Source organism: Vigna angularis, chromosome 2, assembly GCF_016808095.1.
Source record: "Vigna angularis cultivar LongXiaoDou No.4 chromosome 2, ASM1680809v1, whole genome shotgun sequence".
NCBI classification, from domain to species: Eukaryota; Viridiplantae; Streptophyta; class Magnoliopsida; order Fabales; family Fabaceae; genus Vigna; species Vigna angularis.
Genome location: NC_068971.1, coordinates 10,847,414 through 10,869,000, shown reverse-complemented (window position 1 = coordinate 10,869,000; position 21,587 = coordinate 10,847,414). Strand labels below are relative to the sequence as shown.

Here is a 21,587-nt window from a genome sequence, read left to right as displayed (position 1 = left end):
TAATTAAATCATAACGTTGAAATAAAAATATAATTAATCAATAAATTTGAACACAACACGTAGATAGTTTAAGTTTTTTTAGAGAACAATTAAGTTATTTATGCAAACTTTATTTCTTTATTTATTTGACCATAGAGCCAATTTTAAAGCTGAAAGCATAACACAGCTACTTCATCTTGTACTTTTTGGTGTAAGTAGAATTTTCCCTTCCCTTCTGTTTTATGTATTGGTAGCCCTGCAAAAATAAGGTGTAGGAACCCTATTAGTACAATGATGAGTTATCTTTTACTGAAATATTGAAATTTTCAAATGTTATATATATATATATATATATATATATATATATATATATATATATATATATAAATAGAATAAAAACATTAACTAATGCTTAAAGCAATTATTTAGAAAGATGAAGGTTACCTTATGAGTTCCATAAATGTAGTCACAATAGGTAAATACTGAGGCAAAGTTGCTTTGAGTTTTTTCACCAACATAGTGATGGTAGTCATGGAATGCTGCTCCTCCATAAAATGGTATAAACTTTGTGCAACTCCAAGGAAAATCATACCTTAACCATATCATAAGATAAATAACATTTTAAAATAATTACTTTATGTATTTTAAACATTATTAAAAGAATTTAATGAAGGTTATATTTGTAATTGCATGAAAAAGAGTATGTAATAAAAAAAATTAACCATAAAAATCAGTAACTGGATTTCTTATTTACACTCTTCTTGTCTGAGTTGTTCTCTTTCTTGAAATTTTAGACTGTATAAATGGAAATAGTAATTCTAAAAATCATATAATTTAAAAGTTATTTCCAAAAAGAAAAGCTCACATGGGATAGTTTGAAAGTGACTATTGAATTCAAAAGCTTGTTCCAAATTGAACAATGATAAGGACAAAGCAGAAATTTTAATATTTATGAGGTGCAGGAAGAAATTATAAGGGTGTAAAAAGAAATCTCCTGAAAAAATAATTACCCGCTATGAGTCTCAATGGCTTCTATCTGGCGCAAAATGAACCATAACCAATAGGTTGTTATGTGGCCTGGTACTAGTACTGGGCCAATAAATGCGGGGATACCCAATATGATTATCTCGGCCCAATGGGCATAAGGTGCTGATAGCCCAATTGGTGCCGAATATTCATGATGAACCTTGTGGATCTTCTGATAGGCCCATTTGTAATGGAGCATCCTGTGAATCCAATAGCCCAAATAATCTTCTATGACAAAGTAAACTAATATCTGCCAAAATAATTCCCAGCCCGATGGCAGTGACAAACCAGTTCTGATCCCAATCCACTGAAAAAGGAAAACTACAATTTCAATCCTTACAACATTTTAATATCACTTTTTTTATCTTTTAAATTTTCAATTTAAAAGAATTCGATCCAACACAATATATCATATAAATAATAACCTACTTTTTAAAACATTGATATTAATATTTAAGCTAATATTTTTTTTATTTTAATCACTTATAGTTACGTTAACATTTCCTACTTTCTACAATATATATACACACACAAAATCAAGACTAATGGTAAATTAAAATTATTAAATTTGAAAATAAAACTAAATGTGTGACTAAATTTTTACAAAAAATAAATTTACACATGTACATAATTATAAAAACTAATAAAATTATTAATATTTATTTGGAAATCAAACTTTAATGAAGCAAATGTTATTAAAAAAAATTAATAAAAAGGTTAGAGGGGACCGTGTCTCAAGCCTTGAAATAAATGGTACTTTTCAATGTCTCAACTAGAGTGATTGTGAATACCGAACATGATTATCATAGATAACTGAAACAACGGATATTATACAAAATGTTTTAATTCATTAAAAAAAATTATATATTTGAGTTAAGTTTATTTAAATCATTGCATAATTCAATTTAATTCGTGTAACTACTTTAGAGATTTAAATCAATTTTAAAATTTAATTTAATTTAGTTTATAGATTTTATGCATCTTAACTGCAATTACATCCATTTTCACAAATTAAAGTGGTATAGTGGAGATTATAATTGGAGTTCTAGAGTTTTAGATATAAAAAGTAAAACTTATTTAAAAGTAATTTTTAGTTTAAATGTAAATCATGAATTTATATTTAACTTATAAATAAAACAAAGGCTCACATGTCCTGCTTGATATTTTTAACATTGAAGAAAATCTGATCGTTAAAACAGATCATATTGTAAACTGGAATTAACAAATTATAATGACAATTATATGTTTTTTTTTTCTTCTTTAGGCAAGAACGAGCCACAAATGTATAAAATTTTATTAATAAAGATTTTATTTTATTTATTATTTATTTTTTCTTTTTGCAAATTAGAAAATTATACCTACCACTTTGTTTCACATGCTGTCTCTATTTATTTTATTAGAAAATATTTTGCAAGAACGAGCCACAAATGTAAACTTTTATATAGCAAATTAGAATTATTTTATAAAATTCAAAGTTCCATTAATTGCAAAGTAAATTATACCTACCACTTTGTTTCACATGCTGTCTCTATTATTTTGTTCGATTTAATAGTTTTTCTTATCTATATATTATTATGTTTGTTTCACTTTCCGTGTTGATAATTTGATATATATTTTTTTAAAAAAAGTTAATATAATTTTATCATAATTGATAATTATAATGTTAAAATAATAATATGCAGTACAAAAATAACAAATGATACAATAACCATAACATGACTATAAATAAAATCATTTATTCATTTTAAAAAAATATATAAAATCAAATTGAAATCATTCAAATTAAAGAGAAGAAATTTAAAAGATTAAATAGAAAAAAGGTTATTTAACCTATTTTTTTCAAAAATTATTATTTTTTAAAACAATAATAATATTCTCAACTTCAATGTAATACTAATTTTTATTTAACTTTTCTTTAAATTAATTATTTTACCTGTCTTAATATAATAAAATTGATTAAAAAGTGGTGTATTTATAGTTTATTTTTATTTTGTGGAAAAAACTTACTACAATCATTGGTATATATAGATCTTTAGAGGAATGTTGGTGAGTGCGACACTTTTCTTAGATTTTAAATTTTGTGATTTGATTGAAATTTATTGAAACCACTTGGATTCATGCTTACACCTGGATATTGATGTTTTTGTCTATTCATTTATATTACAAGAAAAAAACAAATAAATTCACATAAATTAGAGAGATAATTTAATTGCATTAAATTTAAATATTTATTTGTTACCTAAAGTGTCTTTATTATTAAATTAGTAAAAAAATAAATAAACAACTGTATTTTACATAGAAAGATGAGACATACAATATTGCAACCAAAGACAAGACATTAGTTATATATTTTTTTTAAAAGAAAAGTCATTAAATAAAGTAAAAATAAAAATTATTATATTTAAGATAAAATCTTACACTAAATTACGTCATTTATATTTTTGTTCTTAAATATGAGAACAGATAAAGTAGTTTCCAAAAAAAATTATGAATTTGTTTGATGAGAAAACTATCACTAAACTTTTACATATTCATAATAAACTAATTTCTTTTAGTCGAACAACCGTACTGAAAAATTAATTGATGAATTGATGGTTTGAACAACCATACTGAAATATTAATTGATCAATTAATTCTCATAAATTAGAACAATCAAAAACATATTATACGAATAAATTATTTTCAAAGGTTAGGATATTAATGAAAATATATGTCACTTTGATAGAGTCTTATGATTATCCTCAAACCTTAATAATGTTTTACTTTCGGATTAGGAGAATAAAAACTTCACAGATTCATAATATATGACTAAATATTTTACTTCTCGTATGCATCATTAAGATAACATCTTATAATTTAATGATTAAATGGTTAATATATATGTTTAACTTATATGCTGTTAAAAGAGTTATTAGTCTAAGATTGCATTCACTGTATTTATTATTTCCTATCTTATATAATAATAAATTATTCCATATATTAGAAAATATTCAAATCATCTATTGTTTTGTGAATGATCTAAAATTAAGATTGTTAAGGTTGTAATAATTATGTAAAGTAGATTGGATTACAACATTAACATAGGATATGATAGCTTTAATAAATTTAATGGTTAAATATGTTTAACTTATATTTAGAATGAATTTTAAGCAATTAAATGCAAAAGTCTTTATACTAACATGATATATGAAGATTAGACTCGGAAAGAAAGAAAGAACTTACCTTGATGGTGGGATAAGAAATGATCTGAAGTGGAGTAACTGCAATGACAAAGGTGTGCACGACATCTTTGTAGCATTTGAACATTTCCCAGAATGTTCTTTTCACCTTGGGCTGAATCTTATGTTTGTTTAGTTTGTAGTTCCCACCAAGCTCCATCAATAAGAATGGAATAGGAGCAATAGAATAAAAGAACAACAAGAATAGAGAGTTGTGACAATGAAGCAGAAAATCAGGTTTGTTTGCAGAATATTTGAACCATATTGTCTGAGGAAGGGTTAGTCCTCTTCCTAGGGCAACTTCTGCTTCTTGAAGGGTATGGTAAGGAAGCATTCTGAATATTTGGGAGAGATGAGAAAACTACTGAGAAAGAGGAAGAAGAGAAATAGGAGTGTATATACATATTCCAATGACTAAGCTTATTCTTTGAAAATGATGGTGCAAGAGAAATGTTTTGTTTAGATGTATTAATGACTGCTTTTAGTGATATATAAAATGTCTTAACTTTTTTGTTGTATTCATTTATTACTTGTTTAGTGGATTCTTCCATCAACTTTTTTTTTTTTAATTAAGGGAGTTCTTTTCTTTTAACCATGGTGTTAGTATACATTATTTATGATTGAAAATATGACATTTTGAGAACACACTGTATATGTATTTCTATTTTAATATGATTGAATTTATACTCATGGTTTGTTTCATTTAAAAGTAAATAAATGTTGCTACCGGATATGTTTGTTAAAGAATAATAAATAAAAGACTCAATTATTCTTATAGTCTATATTTTGGAAATAGTGTGTGAATTTGATTCCTATTTTTAATTTTGTGTTAATTTTGTTTTTAATTTTGTTAATGTGTATTAATCAAGTCTTTGTCGTTAATTTTTCAAAATCGATGTTAAGAGTGTGGTGATGTGGCAAAGGATAATGTATATGTGTAAAAATTTGCAAAATTTAATTATTTGAAGTCGTACACCACATAATTAATGGAAGTGTTAAAAAGTCTACAAGACATCCGAAGAACTTGGCTAAGAGCATGAAGAACTCAAACAGTTTCACAAGACATATGGATAGTTTGACTAAGTGTATGAAAAACTCAAATAACTCGACAAAACATTTAGAGAACTTCGTAAAGTGTATGAAGAAGTCAGATAGCTCGATCATACATCCAGAGAGCTCGGAAAAGACAGACCAAATCTGAACTTCCACCGAACTATTTAAGTTTTTTGCACCTTATACCGACCTTTACTAGACTTTCCACAAGCTATTTGATTTCTTGATGGACATTACCGAGCTTTAGGGATGTATTGCCGAGTTATCTGACTTATCTATGTACTTTACTGAGCTCTCTATATGTCTATCCGAGTTATTTTAGTTCTTCATGCATTTAGTTGAGCTCTTTGGATGCTTTGCTGAGCTATTTAAGTTATCCATATGCTTAGACAAGCTCTCCAACAATCTTCTGACCTCTTAACGCTTTAGTTAATTATATGATACACGACTTTAAATAATTATATATATGTTAAAGTCGCCAAAATTTTTTTTTTATCTTTTTCATCAATCCAAATTTTCACATTACAGAATTCTTATGTTTAACAAAAAAACATGCCTAATCAGTTAATATTATATATTAATTTAAACAGAGTCAATAAAAATGGATTTGATTAATGTAATTAACAAATTTAAAAATGAAATTGAACAATATTAAAAACAAACCATGTTGACACATTCTTCTAAAATAAGAATCATTCTAGTAATTAAGTTTGAATAAAAATTATTTTTTAAAATATTATGTTATTGATATATAACCTTATTGTAAGACCCATGAAAAATATTCACCTTAATAGTAACAATTTTATTACTAGTAGTAATAAATTTCTTTGTGAATGGAAAATATAATTAATAAGCATATATAAATAAAACGTAATAAGTTAAACAAAATTTTATAGTAGCTCAGATGGTAAACACCTTGTAACACTTGGGACATGAGTTCAAACCTAGTAAAATACATTTCTCTAAATATAAATTTTTGTAAAGAAATAAATTAATTAAAAAAAAAAATCAAGTCTGGAATATAGGTAGGGGGAGCTAACTAGTTGAGGAACCCTGGTCAAATCCAGTAAAGTCATATGGTGATCATATTGACCATTTATAGTGATATTTTATTATTTTTAATTTATTTTGTGATATATTCATTTTGTATGATTTTTGTGATGATTGTATTTTATTATATTGGATTTAAATTTATGCATCTGAACATGATATGAGTATTATGGAGAGATTTTGTAATGGTATAGTATGAGTTGAGGAATATGAGCATGATATGAGTCTCGTTGAGAGATTCTGTAATGACATGGTATTAGTGTATATGTTGATGTTGAGGGTCCTGTTGTTGGAGGTTATCCTGATACTCTAATAATCATTCGGTCTCAAGTAGAGAAGGATGGGTTATGTGGTGAGAGGGGCAGGAGGTCCTGGTCTATGTGCCAGTTTTGGACATAGTGTTGAGGACTAACCTTGTGGATGGTATGGAGTATTTTGGAAGTGTATTTGTAAGAAGAAGTAGAGGTCATCACAAGTGCATAACCTTCCGTGACTACTCATCAACGTATCATCCGGATGAGTGTCTATTGGGTATTGTGGTACGATGGGATGAGTGTCTATTAGGGATTGTGGTATGATGGGATGAGTGTCTATGGTGCGATTGTTGTATGATGGTATGAGGGTGTCTGACATAATTATTATATGATGTTTGTTGAGTGCATCAAAGTAATTATGCATGTTTTATAAATGATTTGTTGCTATTTAACTCACCCAACTTGTTTGTGTTTGTGTTTGTGTGATGATCGTATAATTCGTTATACGGGAGCAGATGAAGGAATGTCGTCCAATTCAGTGCCAATGAAGAAAGAGATAGAAGAATTAATTAGAAGAGTTCGAGTTATATTTATGAGTTTGTAGTTGAAATATGAGTTTAAAACATATATATATATATATATATATATATATATATATATATATATATATATATATATATATATCATGTATGAAATCCTTTATATCCAAAGTGAATGGTGGTGTAATACTACAATATATCAACTATGAATTATCAAGTGCAAGATTATGGGATGTTACTTATCATGCAAGATTATGGTTGTGTACACATATCTTTTCAAAATTTTATTAATGTTTAAAAATAAAATAGTTATCTTATAAATTTTAATATTCGAGTGACTTTTTTGTTTTAAATGTGATATTTTTTTTAAAATTAATCATATTTTAAAGTACAATATTTTTACAAGAAAAATATTTATAAAATAAATAAAATTTATATATAATAAAATTATAAAAATTATTTATATTTACTTTTATAATTATAATCTTATTATATTTTATCAATAAAAAAACAAACAAACATGTAGACATGTCACTACAAAAATAATATAAAATACTGAAGGTTTATTTTCGGCGGATTAGAAAACCTCCCCAACTTTCCGGCGGTTTTAAGGAAACCGCCTGCAAATGTTAAATATATCTCGGTCGCTGATTTGTGCTTCCTTCAATTAAGTTCTTCTTTATTTCACAGGCTTTTCTTCCTTTATTTGTGTTTTTTCTTCAGTTAAGTTCTTCTTCATTTCACAAGCTCTTCTTCCTTTCACAGGTCTTTTTCTTCATTTCACTTATGAAAATTTATTGGTTATTTACCCTACGCCCTTCGTCCTTCGTTACTGAGTGTGCGTCGTTCGCCCCGTGGCTCGTCATTGTCGCTTGAGTTTCCATAAACCGTTGTGTGTGGGCGTCTTCGTTCGTTGCCTATGAGAGCAAAATCGTTGAGCAATGCGAGGAGGGAGCGAGGATCGGATGTGCCGTCAACACTTCCAGGAATTATAAGCCTACGTGGTGGAAGGCTCTGGCGGGCCTCACACTTCACAATCTTAAGGAACGGGAGGAGTGCGAAGTGCGGGATAGGGTGGATTGTTTCGCCGTGGCTAAGGAGAAATGTGCTGGCTTCGCCAGGGAGAAGTGTTTGGTTCCTTTTAGGGATGCAAGGATTAGGGTTGTGAAAGGGGTTTTGAGTTCCAAGGGTGTTGGGAAGTTGATTGGTTGGGGATCGGTGCCTGTGAATGGGAGGAACATGTGGTTGATGAATCAAATGGGTCTGATTGGTGGTGATTTGGGAAAAAAAATGTTTCTATCAGAGGGTTTATCAAGGTTCATCAACAGATACCAATATACGGTGAAGTTGAGAAACGATATATTCATGATCCATTACTTCCTCAGGTAAACAATAGGTTCCTGCTGTCTGTATATATAATTTTAACATATATCACATTATTTGATGATCAATTTTACTTAGATGTTTCTAATTCCTTTGAAGGATTCATATACTTTTAAGTTCTGCTTGTGGAAAATGATTGATTGGATCATGAAAATTGTACACCTCAGTGGATGCCTCATCCTCTACAGGATCTTAAAGGATGTGAAGTTTTTCACAATTGGATGGTGTCAACCTCAATTATAACTGCAGAGAATATCTTGCAAGATGGCTCTGATATAATCAAACTTGTTTTCTACTTCTTTGTAGTCCTTTGGAGTTGGGTTAACATTTAGTTGGATTTGTTGTTCTTTCGTAGGATAAAGAGTTGTAGTTAGGTTGTCTTGTCTGGAATTTACATTTTTTTCGAGTCCATGAAGATTTTCTTGTGATATATAATAAGAATTACTACAATCACTGTAGGCCATTATTATCATGGGAGCTAGTTTTGTCTAAAATTTTTGTTCCCATGGAATGGCATGTAGCACCTAGAAACACCACTGGCTTTTCTTTGTCCTTATGGCAAAATGATTGGAATGCTTTGGATGTTGTCGGTGTTGGAGACATCCTCCGCCGCTACCATCAACAGCTCCATGGGTATGCACAAACATCTTTTAAACTTTCTTATCTGATTATCCTTCATTTTTTTGTAAACTAAACTGAAAGAATTGGACTGCAGGATTGTCACCACTTCATTGTTACAGGCATGGTTATCAAACTCGCGAGTTAACTCGTTAACTCGTTCGAGTTTACGTTTTCAGTCATGGTTGCCGAGTTAACTCGGTACCAAACTCGTTTTTGGACTGAACTCGGTAGAATTGGACATGGACTCGGTGGAATCGTTCGGAATCGCGATTGCACAGCGATTTAGCAAGTTCGAAAAAAGCCAGAAACGAAGAAAAGAAGGGTCGTTTTGTTTACGGTTTAAAACCTGATTTTCACTCCACCACTGTTTAGCGTTTCGTCCCAGTCGTCGTTCGCCTGGTTTTCACTCCACCACTGATCTTCGTCGCTCGTGGTCAAGCTCCGCTCGTGATCGCGCTTGGTCCGGTTGCTGATCGTCGTCGTCGTCGCTCATTCAGTAGCCGTGCATGGTCGCGTTTCGTCCCCGTCGTCGTTCGCCTGGTTTGCGATCACTGTCACAATGGCCGCCGTCATCGCCGCCATCCTCACCGCCTTCCTCGCGTCGCAACTTCTGGTATGCCCTTCTTCTTCCAGCCGCTGGTGGTGGGTGAAGTTTTGTTATTCTAAAGTTATGATTTTAGAATAACGGGCACTACACCGTGACCCTGTATGATTTTATTAGGAAATGAATTTTTTATTCTTTTACTAAAGAAAATGGGCACTGCACTGCACCACTTTACAACATCATTAGAGGGGAGAAATATATTACGGGCACTGCACTGCACCACTACGCAAGTTTTTATTCCATTTTTAAACTTTTGGACATTTTATTTTTTATATTTGTAGTGAAAAAGCTTACTTCACTATGTCGGGAAACGCATCAAATTCAGGAGAAGTTAATCCAAGTGTATCTTCATCAGTTAGTAGAAGTAGAAGTAAAAATGCTCCAGGAAACCGATCTGATATTGGATGGAAATATGGATTTGATGTTAATGGTAATGGAAGAAAAGTGAAATGCAACTATTGCTCAAAGATTGTAAGTGGAGGCATATTTAGATTTAAGCATCATCTTGTTGGAACTAGAGAAGATTCTGAGCCTTGTGCTTATGTTCCGGATGAAATAAAAAATTTGATGATAAAAGTAGTTGCAGAAGCTAAGAATGCTTCATTAAAGAAAAGAAAGATAAATATCGGTGAAGACGAGGAAGAAAGTGAAAATTTTGAAGGAGGACACAAGGTATTCGGTTTTAAAGGAAAAGAAAAAGTTGCTACTACTAGTAAGGGGGGAGTTCAAGCAACTATAAATCAAATGATGAAAAAAGGATACAAAGAAGAAGTTGATGCTCAAGTTGCTGAATTCTTTTACACCAATGTCATTCCTTTCAATGTAATTAGAAATCCAGCATTTGCAAAGATGTGTGAAATGATTGGTAAGTATGGAGTTGGATACAAACCACCATCTTATCATGATATTAGAGATAAGCTCTTGAAACAAGCTGTGAAGAAAACAAATGCAAATCTTGAGGAATATAAGGAGGAGTGGAAGAAAATTGGATGTACAATTATGTCTGATGGTTGGACGGATAGAAAAAGACGTTCTATTTGCAACTTCTTGGTGAATAGTCCTAGAGGGACGGTTTTTCTTTATTCACTTGACACTTCAGACATTTCAAAAACAGCTGATAAAGTTTTCAAAATGTTGGATGATGTTGTCGAGTTTGTTGGAGAAGAAAATGTTGTTCAAGTTGTCACTGATAATGCTGCAAATTTCAAGGCAGCCGGAGAGTTGTTGATGCAAAAGAGGGAAAAATTGTATTGGACTCCATGTGCAGCACATTGCATTGATTTGATATTCGAAGATTTTGAAAAAAATTTGAAGGTCCATGAATTGACCATTAAGAAGGGAAGAAAAATTACAACTTACATTTATGGGAGATCAATGTTGATTTCCTTATTGAAAAAGTTTACTAAAGGTAGAGACCTTATAAGACCGGGTGTGACTAGATTTGCCACGGCTTATTTAACTCTTGCTTGTCTTCATGAATTGAAGGCATCGTTGTTGACCATGTTCAGCTATGAGGAATGGAAGACAAGCAAGTTTGGAACTTCACAAGAGGGGAGAAAAGTAGCACATGTAGTATTAGATAGCCGATTTTGGAAGAATGTCTCCATATGCTTGAAAGTTGCTGCCCCTCTCATGGTTGTCTTAAGATTAGTGGACTCAGATGTAAAACCTGTAATGGGTTTCATTTATGAAGAGATGGACTGTGCAAAAGAGAAGATTAGGTCTAACTTTAACAATATCAAAAAGAGGTAAATTTTCAAACTTTTACTCATTCAATGTTTAATTACTTATGTGTTAGATTATTTCTGATATAGCATGATTGATGTAGTTATGAAGAGGTTTGGAGAATAATTGATGCTCAATTGGATAATCAACTTCATAGGCCTTTGCATGCAGCTGCCTATTTTCTAAACCCTCATTTCCACTATGAACCTAACTTTAGATCTGATGATGGTGGAGAGGTGAAAGAAGGATTGTATTTTTGCATGAGAAGACTGATACCAGATATGGCAGAAAGAAGAAAAATTAATTTACAAATTGTTGAATTTCATAATGCTAGAGGCCTGTTTGGAATGGAAGATGCAAAAGAGTGTAGGAAAGAGTTAAATCCTGGGGAATGGTGGGACATGTTTGGTGATGGAACTCCAGAGTTGAAGAGATTTGCTATTCGAATTCTAAGCTTGACTTGTAGTTCTTCTGGATGTGAGCGTAATTGGAGTTCATTTGAAATGGTAATTTAAATTATTTTTAATTTATAAATTCCTTTATTATGTTTATATCTTCACTAAAAATATTATCTTTCATTTTAGGTTCATACAAAGAGAAGGAATCGTTTACATCAAAAAAAGATGAATGATTTAGTTTATGTGATGTATAACTCCAAGCTGAAAAGTAGACAAATTCGAAAAACTATAGCTCTTCCATTTGATGACATAGAATCAGATGATGAATGGATAGCTGAAAAGACAGATGATGTTGTTGAGATTGATCAAGTTGAAGGTGAAAATGATAGTGAAAATGTTCACTTAGATGGAGCAACAACAGATCCTATTTTAGATGCTCTTGATCTTGATAACATAACATTTGAGAACAATGAGGATGCACAAGCACAACATTCATTAGAGGAAGAGTTAGATGATGATGATGATGGAGATGGAGATGATGATGCCATTATTAGAGGATTAGAGGATTAGGCATAGAGACTTTGACATTTCAATTTATATTTTACATTATATCTTTTTGTTATGAACAATATTTCTATGAACTTATGTATTTCAATTTATATAATTTTGTTATCTTATTTGAATTAGAATGTTATTTATATTTTTTTCATACAAAGTAAACTCTTACGAGTTTACGAGTCGAGTTTACGAGTCGAGTTTACTAGACTCTCACGAGTTTACGTAAACTCTCGAGTTTGACAACCTTGGTTACAGGGAAACAAATAGCAGTCAAGTCTTTCAAACCAACAGAAAACCAAGAGTATGTATACTGCGAGATCCCTAAATTTTATTATAGATATATTTATTCTTTCACAAGTGATGTATAATCAATTAGTAAGAATTTATTTTAAGCAATCTTGTAGTATATAAAAGTATTCAATCAACAACATGTTGAGCCTGGGGTAAGGAGGGTGGCATTGAATTGTGGTGCTGAGTACTTGGAGCAGGACTTTCGTCTAATTGCTTTTGCAGCATATCTTGGAAGTGAAGCATTTGATGGACAAGGAGAATCGAGAATGAAGCATCAGATTAAGACTATGAAATGAAGCATCAGATTAAGACTAAGGCATTTTTTCATCAAAGGCCAGAGGTGCAGGCTATGAAATGAAGCATCAGATTAAGACTAGGGCATTTTTTCACTATCCCTGGAAGTATTTTTCAACCTTTCTACTTGCAATATTACATTCCCCAATTTGAAGCATGATTTATTCAAGAATGTCAATTATATTGTAGAGGAGTTGAGAGCCACAAGAGTCTCAACATGGAGACGCTGTGATGGAAGCCATTGTCAAGGCAAGAAATTTTTCTGTTTTGGGAAAGGCTCCATTTTGTTACCAATAATTGATACTTTACTAATTAGTTTATTTTTCTTCCATTCATTTTATGTTGTGCTTTACACTACACGTAATGACCATATTATAATAATTGTAAATATACATTTTTATCATATATTTATAATTACTATTTCATTATAACTTATAGTATCAATATTTTTAATTTAAAATGTTTTTATGCAATTATGACATCATGGTTTGTCTGTTGGAACTGCTGATAATATACAACAAAATCACAAGTGGTCTATGTAGGTGGCGAGAACTGGCAAAGAATAGCAATGGTGAAACATCATTATTTGCTTAGAGTAGCTTGTTTTATCACTTTTGTGTTTGAAGGACTTTCAGAACTTTCTTTTCATTTTATTCTAATTCTTGTTTTTCTTCTTTGTAATTATTGAAAGCTTTATCTTATGTTTTTATCAATGTAATACGATTGACTGTGAGAATGTCATTATCTATTACTTCACTTGTTCAGGATGATGAATACCTTGTGTATTGCATAGCAACTCTAACCATCTCTGGTAATTGTTCATACCATTTATTTTAAGCTGGAACAATTTCGGTGAACATCTTTTTATGTTGTTTTTCCTTGCACAATTATGGTTCAAATTTGTCATAATAAGGTGAAGATTTTATTTACTCTTGTTATATTTAAATGCTTAAACCTGACCATAATGTCCATTGACTTCTGCACTTTGCGTAAGAATGTGAATGTTAACTACCATAATTTAAATTACTCTGTTGGTCCTTGTAGCTAAATTAACTTTACCTTTTGATCCACATACTTAAAAACCATCACTTAAAATAAATTTGATCATAATCCCATTTTATTACAATCAAAAACTAAAAAAAATATGTATATATTTTCGGCGCTTTTAAAACCCCGGTTAGGTAAACTCCTATTAGTATTGGCGTTTTTAACAAACCTCGGTTAGTTTCGGCAGTTTCAGCAAAAGTCTCGCTAATTACGACGGTTTTAGCATAAGCCCCACTATTTCCGGCGGTTTTGACAAAACCCCCGCTATTTCCGACGGTTTTGACAAAACCCCGCTATTTCCGGCGGTTTTGGAAAAACCCCTGCTATTTTCGACGGTTTTTCAAAAAACCGCCGGTAATTACTTAGCGACGCAGCTTTTCCCAACGGTTGTTCTAACCGCGGGTAACGTACTTTCCGGGAGTTAAAACCGCCGGAAATGAAAAAAATAACCTCCGAAAAAAATCTAAAATTTTGTAGTGTGTGTTTTACTAATGTATAACATTCATAAAAGATTTATATGTGATGAGCAAAGTTTTTTATGAAAATAATGGGAATAAATTAGTTTGATATTTTTTTAAGTATGACATTGGAACAAATTATTTATCAGCAGATATAATGATTAATAACATTTGGAATCCATTTTCTTATTTTATCATTTATCATATCTAATATATTTATTATCTTAAGGGGTGACTGACAGTAGATTCAACAATCTTCCTAAACCTCTTCGTCACAACTACCATTATCATAAACATCATTCTCATCATTGTTTTTGTTTGTACTTATCATCACTTTCTCTATCTTTATTAATATTATTGTTGTCACCATTTCATCGTCCTCTACTATTATGATCATCATCATAATATTATTTTTAAGTTATGACTATCCATTCCATACTCTCTTTTTTGTTAAAACTTTTATTATTATCGTTTTTATCATAATAATTATGAAGTGAATTTTAGAAGTTATACATCAATTAAGACAAGATAATTAAGTTTAATTTAATTTTATAAAACAAATTTATTTAAATTTACATCATTTATATATTATAAAATCATTTTATTTGTAATGGATGTAAAATTTTTTATCATTAACTTCTTGTTATAACATTTTTTGTTGTAAGACTTACACTTGCTTATTTTATATTAAAAGTATATCAAAATTAATATTATTGATGTTTCGAGAACATTGTTGAGTGGCATTATTTAAGGTGGAAAAGAGAGAATGGACATTACAAAGATGACTCTCAACATTGCAGGGAATATTAACGAAAATATTTTTTTAATAATTTTTTTTGACAAGATTTTTTACAAATAATTTATGTAATAATTTATGATTGATCGTTTTAAGTATACAAATTAATAAAATAATAATACATAGTTTAAATTTTTTCATATGTATCTTTTTAGCATTGAGATGCATATGCAGTGAAAGTGAGAACCATACGTGTTTGTCTCCTTCAGTGCATGGTCTTGCATGCTGCAAAGTGTCGGCGGAAAGAGACAAAAACAGGGACAATTCTGAATTCAAAGAACCTAACAAAAATATTATCATTTCAAAAATCTGTTTAAGGTAACCAAAACAATGCGCATTATTTCGATTGAATTGGTATAAGGATCGGTCGTTCTTTCTTGTTTTATTCTCTTTTGATCTTTAATTTTCTTCGAGAATGTAATATACTTTGATGAGTTGTTGATTTGCAGAAGACACTTCAACGCTCAAGTCAGATATGATTCATCTTCAACACTCAAGTATGATTCATAAAAAGGTCTATATTTTATTAGGATAGAAAATGATGTCTTTACCTGGCCTTAATCCTATATTTATAGAGACTTATGACAATCAAGTTCATTAATTCATATTTGATCTGACAATAAACCCAATAATACTTGATAATATTCGCATTTAATATGGTTATTAAACGTATTAATTGGTTATTAATGATATTTATCTTTTCGATTAGTTTGTCTGACAGTTGATGACAGATAGTACATATATATATATATATATATAAAATAAACTTATAATTATATAAGAAGTCTTTTCAGGAGTATGAAATTCTTAAGAGCTTAAGGATTTCTCTATGAATTTTTTAAGAGCTTAAGAATGTCTCACGGTAAAGAAAATTCCAGTATTTTAAAGAGAACCAGAAAAAATTCATATATCTAATGTCAGAAAAAAAAATTAAATATTTGATAACGAGGATAAAAAATATAAGAAAATATAAGTGAGTTAAATCTTGAGTAAGTTTTTCTTTTCTTTTTTCTTTTTGAATTTTGTATATATATGTTTTCTATATAATGAATAAACAAATATATTAAATAATTTTTTTTAATTGACGATCATAAATCTTATATCTTAAATATAGTATATAATTAATTTTCATATTATAATTCCTTAGAAATTTCAAATAATAAATTATTATACCACAATATTTTAAAATGATAAAACATTATTATATCATAAAATATTATTCATAAATATTTTGAAGGTTTTCATAATAGCCTGGATATCATTACAACAAAACTAACTTTTGATATATGTGAGAAAATTTTGAAGTTTTATCCAGAAACATCAAATTGATATTGAAGTTGAAAACATATGTTTAAGAGCATAGCTTATGTGAGAGTTTGACGACCCTTAACAATGAATATCATAATACATTGACATCCAATTGTCATTTCAAACTAAAATTGAAAAACATTTGACATTAACATACGTCAAGTGCTATCTTTTTTTAAAGCTTTGTTCATACTTACAATTTACACAAACTTGAAATGCATAAAATATTTTAGCATTGTTCAGAAAATTTATCATCACATATTAAATATCAAAACTAAAGCTATTAACAAATATGTAACTATTAACACTAAAGCTATCAAAATTAAAACTATTAAAACAAAACTAAATCTTTCATAATCAAAATCTTATCCTACATAGTTTTCAAGCAAGTTTTAATGCTATTGTAGGTCATAACTTCATCGTTCCAATATAGACATACATTTTAGTCAACATTGGCAAATAATTACGAAACTTTTCTATATATGGGTTTTTAGGTATACCTGATCGAGGATCAATCTCGACCACTAACCTCTCCATGGAAATCTTTCGGTTTGAGACATCCGAAAACCGAGTCACGGATCTACCATGTTTATTCTTTCTTGATTTAGAGCTCATCATACCTAAAAACAAATCGTTGGAAAATGTAAATAAGAAAAATATAACCAATTTGCTCTATAAGGTTAGAATAGGTAAAATAAAAAATTGCAAATGTGGCAATATTAATAAATAAACATCTATTATGGTATTGTTTTCTCCCATATGCCTTCAATGTGATCACTTCAAATGGCATGACTATCGTCGGCAATGTCATCAACCTTGTCTTGAATGGTTCTTAACGAGAAAGGCGTTATTTGAAGTATATTTAGAGAGTCTTCATCATGATTTTTGTGCATGCTTTTTCCTCCTATACGACGAACTATTTTTGATTGGTTGGATAAGTGACATAGAATATTTGTCTTGCTAGACTAGCCATAATAAATGGTTCATTTGTATAACTTATCTTGTTAAATTCCACCAAAGTGAAGTCAATGTCATTTGTGCCACACCCGAATTGCTATCAAACCATTTACACTTGAAAACTGGAATTCTAAAACTTACATAGCCAACTTCTCATATTTCTTGTATTATTTCAAAGTAACTCATGGATTTTGGAGTTGGATTTTTTTCCATAGAACTGAAAAAATGTATAACCTCATCTTGAAGCGTAACCCCACTATTTTGAACTCTACTTTTGTCATCTTCCATCTTTGAATAGAAATGATAATTATTTATGTAGTAGTCGCCATATGTGATCACATCGATATTCAACCCACAAGTTAGTTTCAATAGAGTTTCATAAACATTTGAAATCACGTAAACCTTTCTCCTAAACAATGGTAAGAAAGTTTTGTTATGTAAATTAAGTGTCCATTTTTCACTCATTTGTGAGTGTTCATCATTATGTTACAAAATGTAAGGAATCATTTCAACAGTGTTATTTAAGATATACAAATGAGTTTGATCAATTTATTTTCTACTAACACTTTCAATCTTCACTCCTTGAGCACATTTACCTTCACATTTACCTTCACATCTACTTTTAGGAACTCCTACTAGTTCACAACTTAGCATATAACTCGAGCAGAATTCAATGGCTTCTTCTGTAATATATAACTCTATACTTGAAGTTTTCGGTCGATATTGATTCTTTACATATTCCTTTAAGATCTTTATGTATCTCTCAATTAAGTACATCCATCTCAAGCAAATTGGTCCACATAATCGAATTTCTCCCATTAGTTGAACTATCAAATGAGCCATGTGATACGTTGTCATTGAAGCTATCAAATTAATACTACTTTTCAAAGCAATTTCAGTATTGCCAAGTCAGTATTCAAGAAAGTAGATAAGGTTAAAGTAACCCTGAGTCGTCTCCCAACGAATACAGAATTGCTTTTCAATATTTGAATCTTATGAATGTTATGCAATGCTCAAGAATGAAAGTGAGAAACTATGCTAATGGAATTAATGTTTGAAGAACAATGAGGAAACTTAGAAACAATTATGATGAAGTAAGCTAATTCCACTGCTTTTCCAAGATAGATTCATCATCGGTTATCCATAGATCATTGTTCAATTGATTATTATTCAAGTTTCAAATTAATTAAAGTACATTCTTAATTAATTTGAGAGCGATCATGTAGTTAACCAAAGTAGATTCTCAATCAAAGGCAAGACCTTTCTAGATTATTCACAATGAACTCAACCAAAGTACATTCTCAATCAAAGGCAAGACCTTTCTAGATTATTCACAATGAACTCAACCAAAGTACATTCTCAATCAAATTCTATTGTGTTTAATCATGTCTATTCTTAAATCTTCTAACCAAATTAAAAGCTGATTAATCAAAGTAAATTTTCAATTAATTATAGTTGAAATTATTACCACCAATCAAAGTACATTCTCAATTGATAGCAAAAACTCGTTTAATCATATGAAAGTTCCTAAATTTAATCAAAGTAAATTCTCAATTAAATCTAGAAACCCTTGAACTCATATGATTAATATGCATGTAGATTCAAACACCTTATGATGCAAAAATCATTACTTTTAATATGATTGAGAGATGAAATACATAGAAGAAGAATAACTCAAATCAATAATCAAAAGAAACAAATTCATAAATTCAACTTAACCTCAGAATCTATAATAAAATTACAGTGGAATAGCCCTAGAAGCTTAGCCCTCCATGGATGGAGTAGAATACAAGGCAAAATAAAAGTGAGAGGAGTGATGGATGAATGAGTTATGATTTCTGCCTCTCTTGGGTTTCTTTATATAGGCTTGATTGAGCTTGGATTCTGAATCTTCTGTTGATAAAATCTTTTATCTTATATCTAATATCTTCCAAATATTCAACAGATTTAATCAGTTTTTTAGAATATTTGATAATATCTTTTCTAGATTCAAAAAGATTTGGCAAATATTATCTTTTGATATTTATTGATATAGTTAAATAAGGTAATTATTTAACCATATCAAATAAAATGTCTTAAGATATATTTTCTCCAAATTATCTTTTAAAATATCTAACAAATTTAAACTTGCTCAAAATTACATTTCAACCCTTTTATTTTATTGAAAATTGCACAGAAGTCCAAAATTTTCCTCTAATTACACTTTAGTCTTCTCTTTCTTTTCAAAATTTCATACGAGCCCTGAGTTGACCAGATTGGACCACTTTTGACCATTCAATTTCATGCTTTCTAAAGAATAAAATTCTAACTTCAACTGCACAAATAAACATTAGAACATCCAAAATAATTTATACAACTAAGAATCACATTTTAAGGATCTTTAATTTTCAAACCCAATAAATCCAATCGTCATAAATTCACTTTAAATCAATCATTTAAGCACAATTATTCCACTAAAATTTTGAAATTAAATCTAAAATGTGGGCATAAATATGCATTCATCACCATGATATAGAAAATAAGGGTGAAAATACATTTCCAATTAACACAATAGTCTGATGACCCCATTTTCCAAATCATCTAACACTTAAAGGTTAATAACTTTCCCACACTTGGAATTAAAGAACATATTCAAACTTTTTAGAATACCTCTAACAAAAGTAGGTAAGATGGCTCAAATAGCTACTAATAAAAGTTGTTGCATCAACACGACAATTTTGAGACTTTAAACCAACTAACTTTAAATCTTGCATAAAAACAAGGCTACTAATATTTGAATAATAACTTTGTGAAACTTTTACACTACTTAAACACTGAAAAAATACATTTTTAATTTTTAGAAATAGTGTAACAGGTTAGGTATACACATCCATGTCATTTCCAGATTGTCTAAGATCTGATATCGTCATAGACAACTTATATATTTTCTCTTCATGCACAACAAAGGAGATAGGTTGTAAATCATCAACAAAATTGGCCATGAACTATGTTTGCTAGTTAAGTTCTCATAAAGATTCATACCAGCTATAGCAAGTCCAAATCTTAAGTTTCTTGACTTTACACCAAATTTATAAAATGTTTCATCAATTTTCTTCCACTCTAAATAATTATCTCGGTGTCAAAGAAAATTATCACACTATTTTCCATCAATGTACTACTTAAGGTTCTTCACATCTTCTTTAATGGCAAAAAATCATTTTAACCTAGGTATTACAAGCAAGTACCACACCACCTTAGGAGGTGGACCACATTTGTCTTCATCACCATTATTTTTATCAATTTTCTTTTTAAAACGTGATAAACTACATGTTTGACATGCCTTCAGTGAAGTAAACTCGTCTTTGTATAATATATAATCATTGAGACATGCATGTGTATTTTGGTATTTCAAACCCATTCGACATAAAATTTTCTTCGCGTCGTAATTATGGATAGGTAATGTGTTATTTTCTAAAAACATATTCTTCAAAAACTACAACAATTCTGTGAAACTTTTTGTCCATTCATTCCTTGCTTTTAAATTGAACAATTTCAAAGTTTTTGAATGTCATGTAAATTTAGCGCATCTTGGGTACAATTATTCCTCTGAATCGAACTTAAAAGAATCATATAAATGAGTTCTTCTAAAATTTTCTTTCCCAACATCATGTGTCATGTCTTCTAAATGATCACTCATTCATTCGCTCATATAATTTGTTCCTCGTGACGTCATAGGTTTGTGTGAAACTTCTTCATGTCAAATTTAAAATGTATAACTTATCACTATACCGCAGATGAATAGATGATAACACATTGTGCCAAAGCTAAGATAAAAATAACTTATCCAAAATAAATATTCATATTAAACTAAGATCATTTTAAAAGCATAAAACCATGATGGAAGGGAATAAAACCATTACAAAAAAAAAGAAAGCTCTCGCACAAATATAATACAAGGGTATACACATGGAATCAACAAGGGATAACCAATGTCATCGTACATTCAAGACAAGAGAGAAATGATAATGCAAAATTGAAGAAAACTAACC

At 29.8% G+C, this 21,587-nt stretch overlaps 2 protein-coding genes across 2 annotated transcripts; one reads left to right on the top strand and one right to left on the bottom strand.

The window, feature by feature from the left end:
* Positions 1-62: 62 nt before the first annotated feature.
* On the bottom strand, positions 63-4,599 carry LOC108328655 (methylsterol monooxygenase 1-2). The gene is made up of 4 exons (XM_017562549.2): positions 4,228-4,599; positions 990-1,312; positions 424-571; positions 63-235 (listed from the first exon to the last, which is right to left on the bottom strand). The coding sequence occupies exons 1-4, from the start codon at positions 4,555-4,557 to the stop codon at positions 167-169; spliced, it is 870 nt and encodes a 289-aa protein (XP_017418038.1). The 5' UTR covers positions 4,558-4,599; the 3' UTR covers positions 63-166.
* A 5,083-nt stretch (positions 4,600-9,682) lies between these two features.
* On the top strand, positions 9,683-12,420 carry LOC128195267 (uncharacterized). The gene is made up of 5 exons (XM_052872502.1): positions 9,683-9,765; positions 10,009-11,475; positions 11,556-11,855; positions 11,907-11,958; positions 12,037-12,420. The coding sequence occupies exons 1-5, from the start codon at positions 9,683-9,685 to the stop codon at positions 12,418-12,420; spliced, it is 2,286 nt and encodes a 761-aa protein (XP_052728462.1).
* The last annotated feature ends 9,167 nt before the right edge of the window (positions 12,421-21,587 follow it).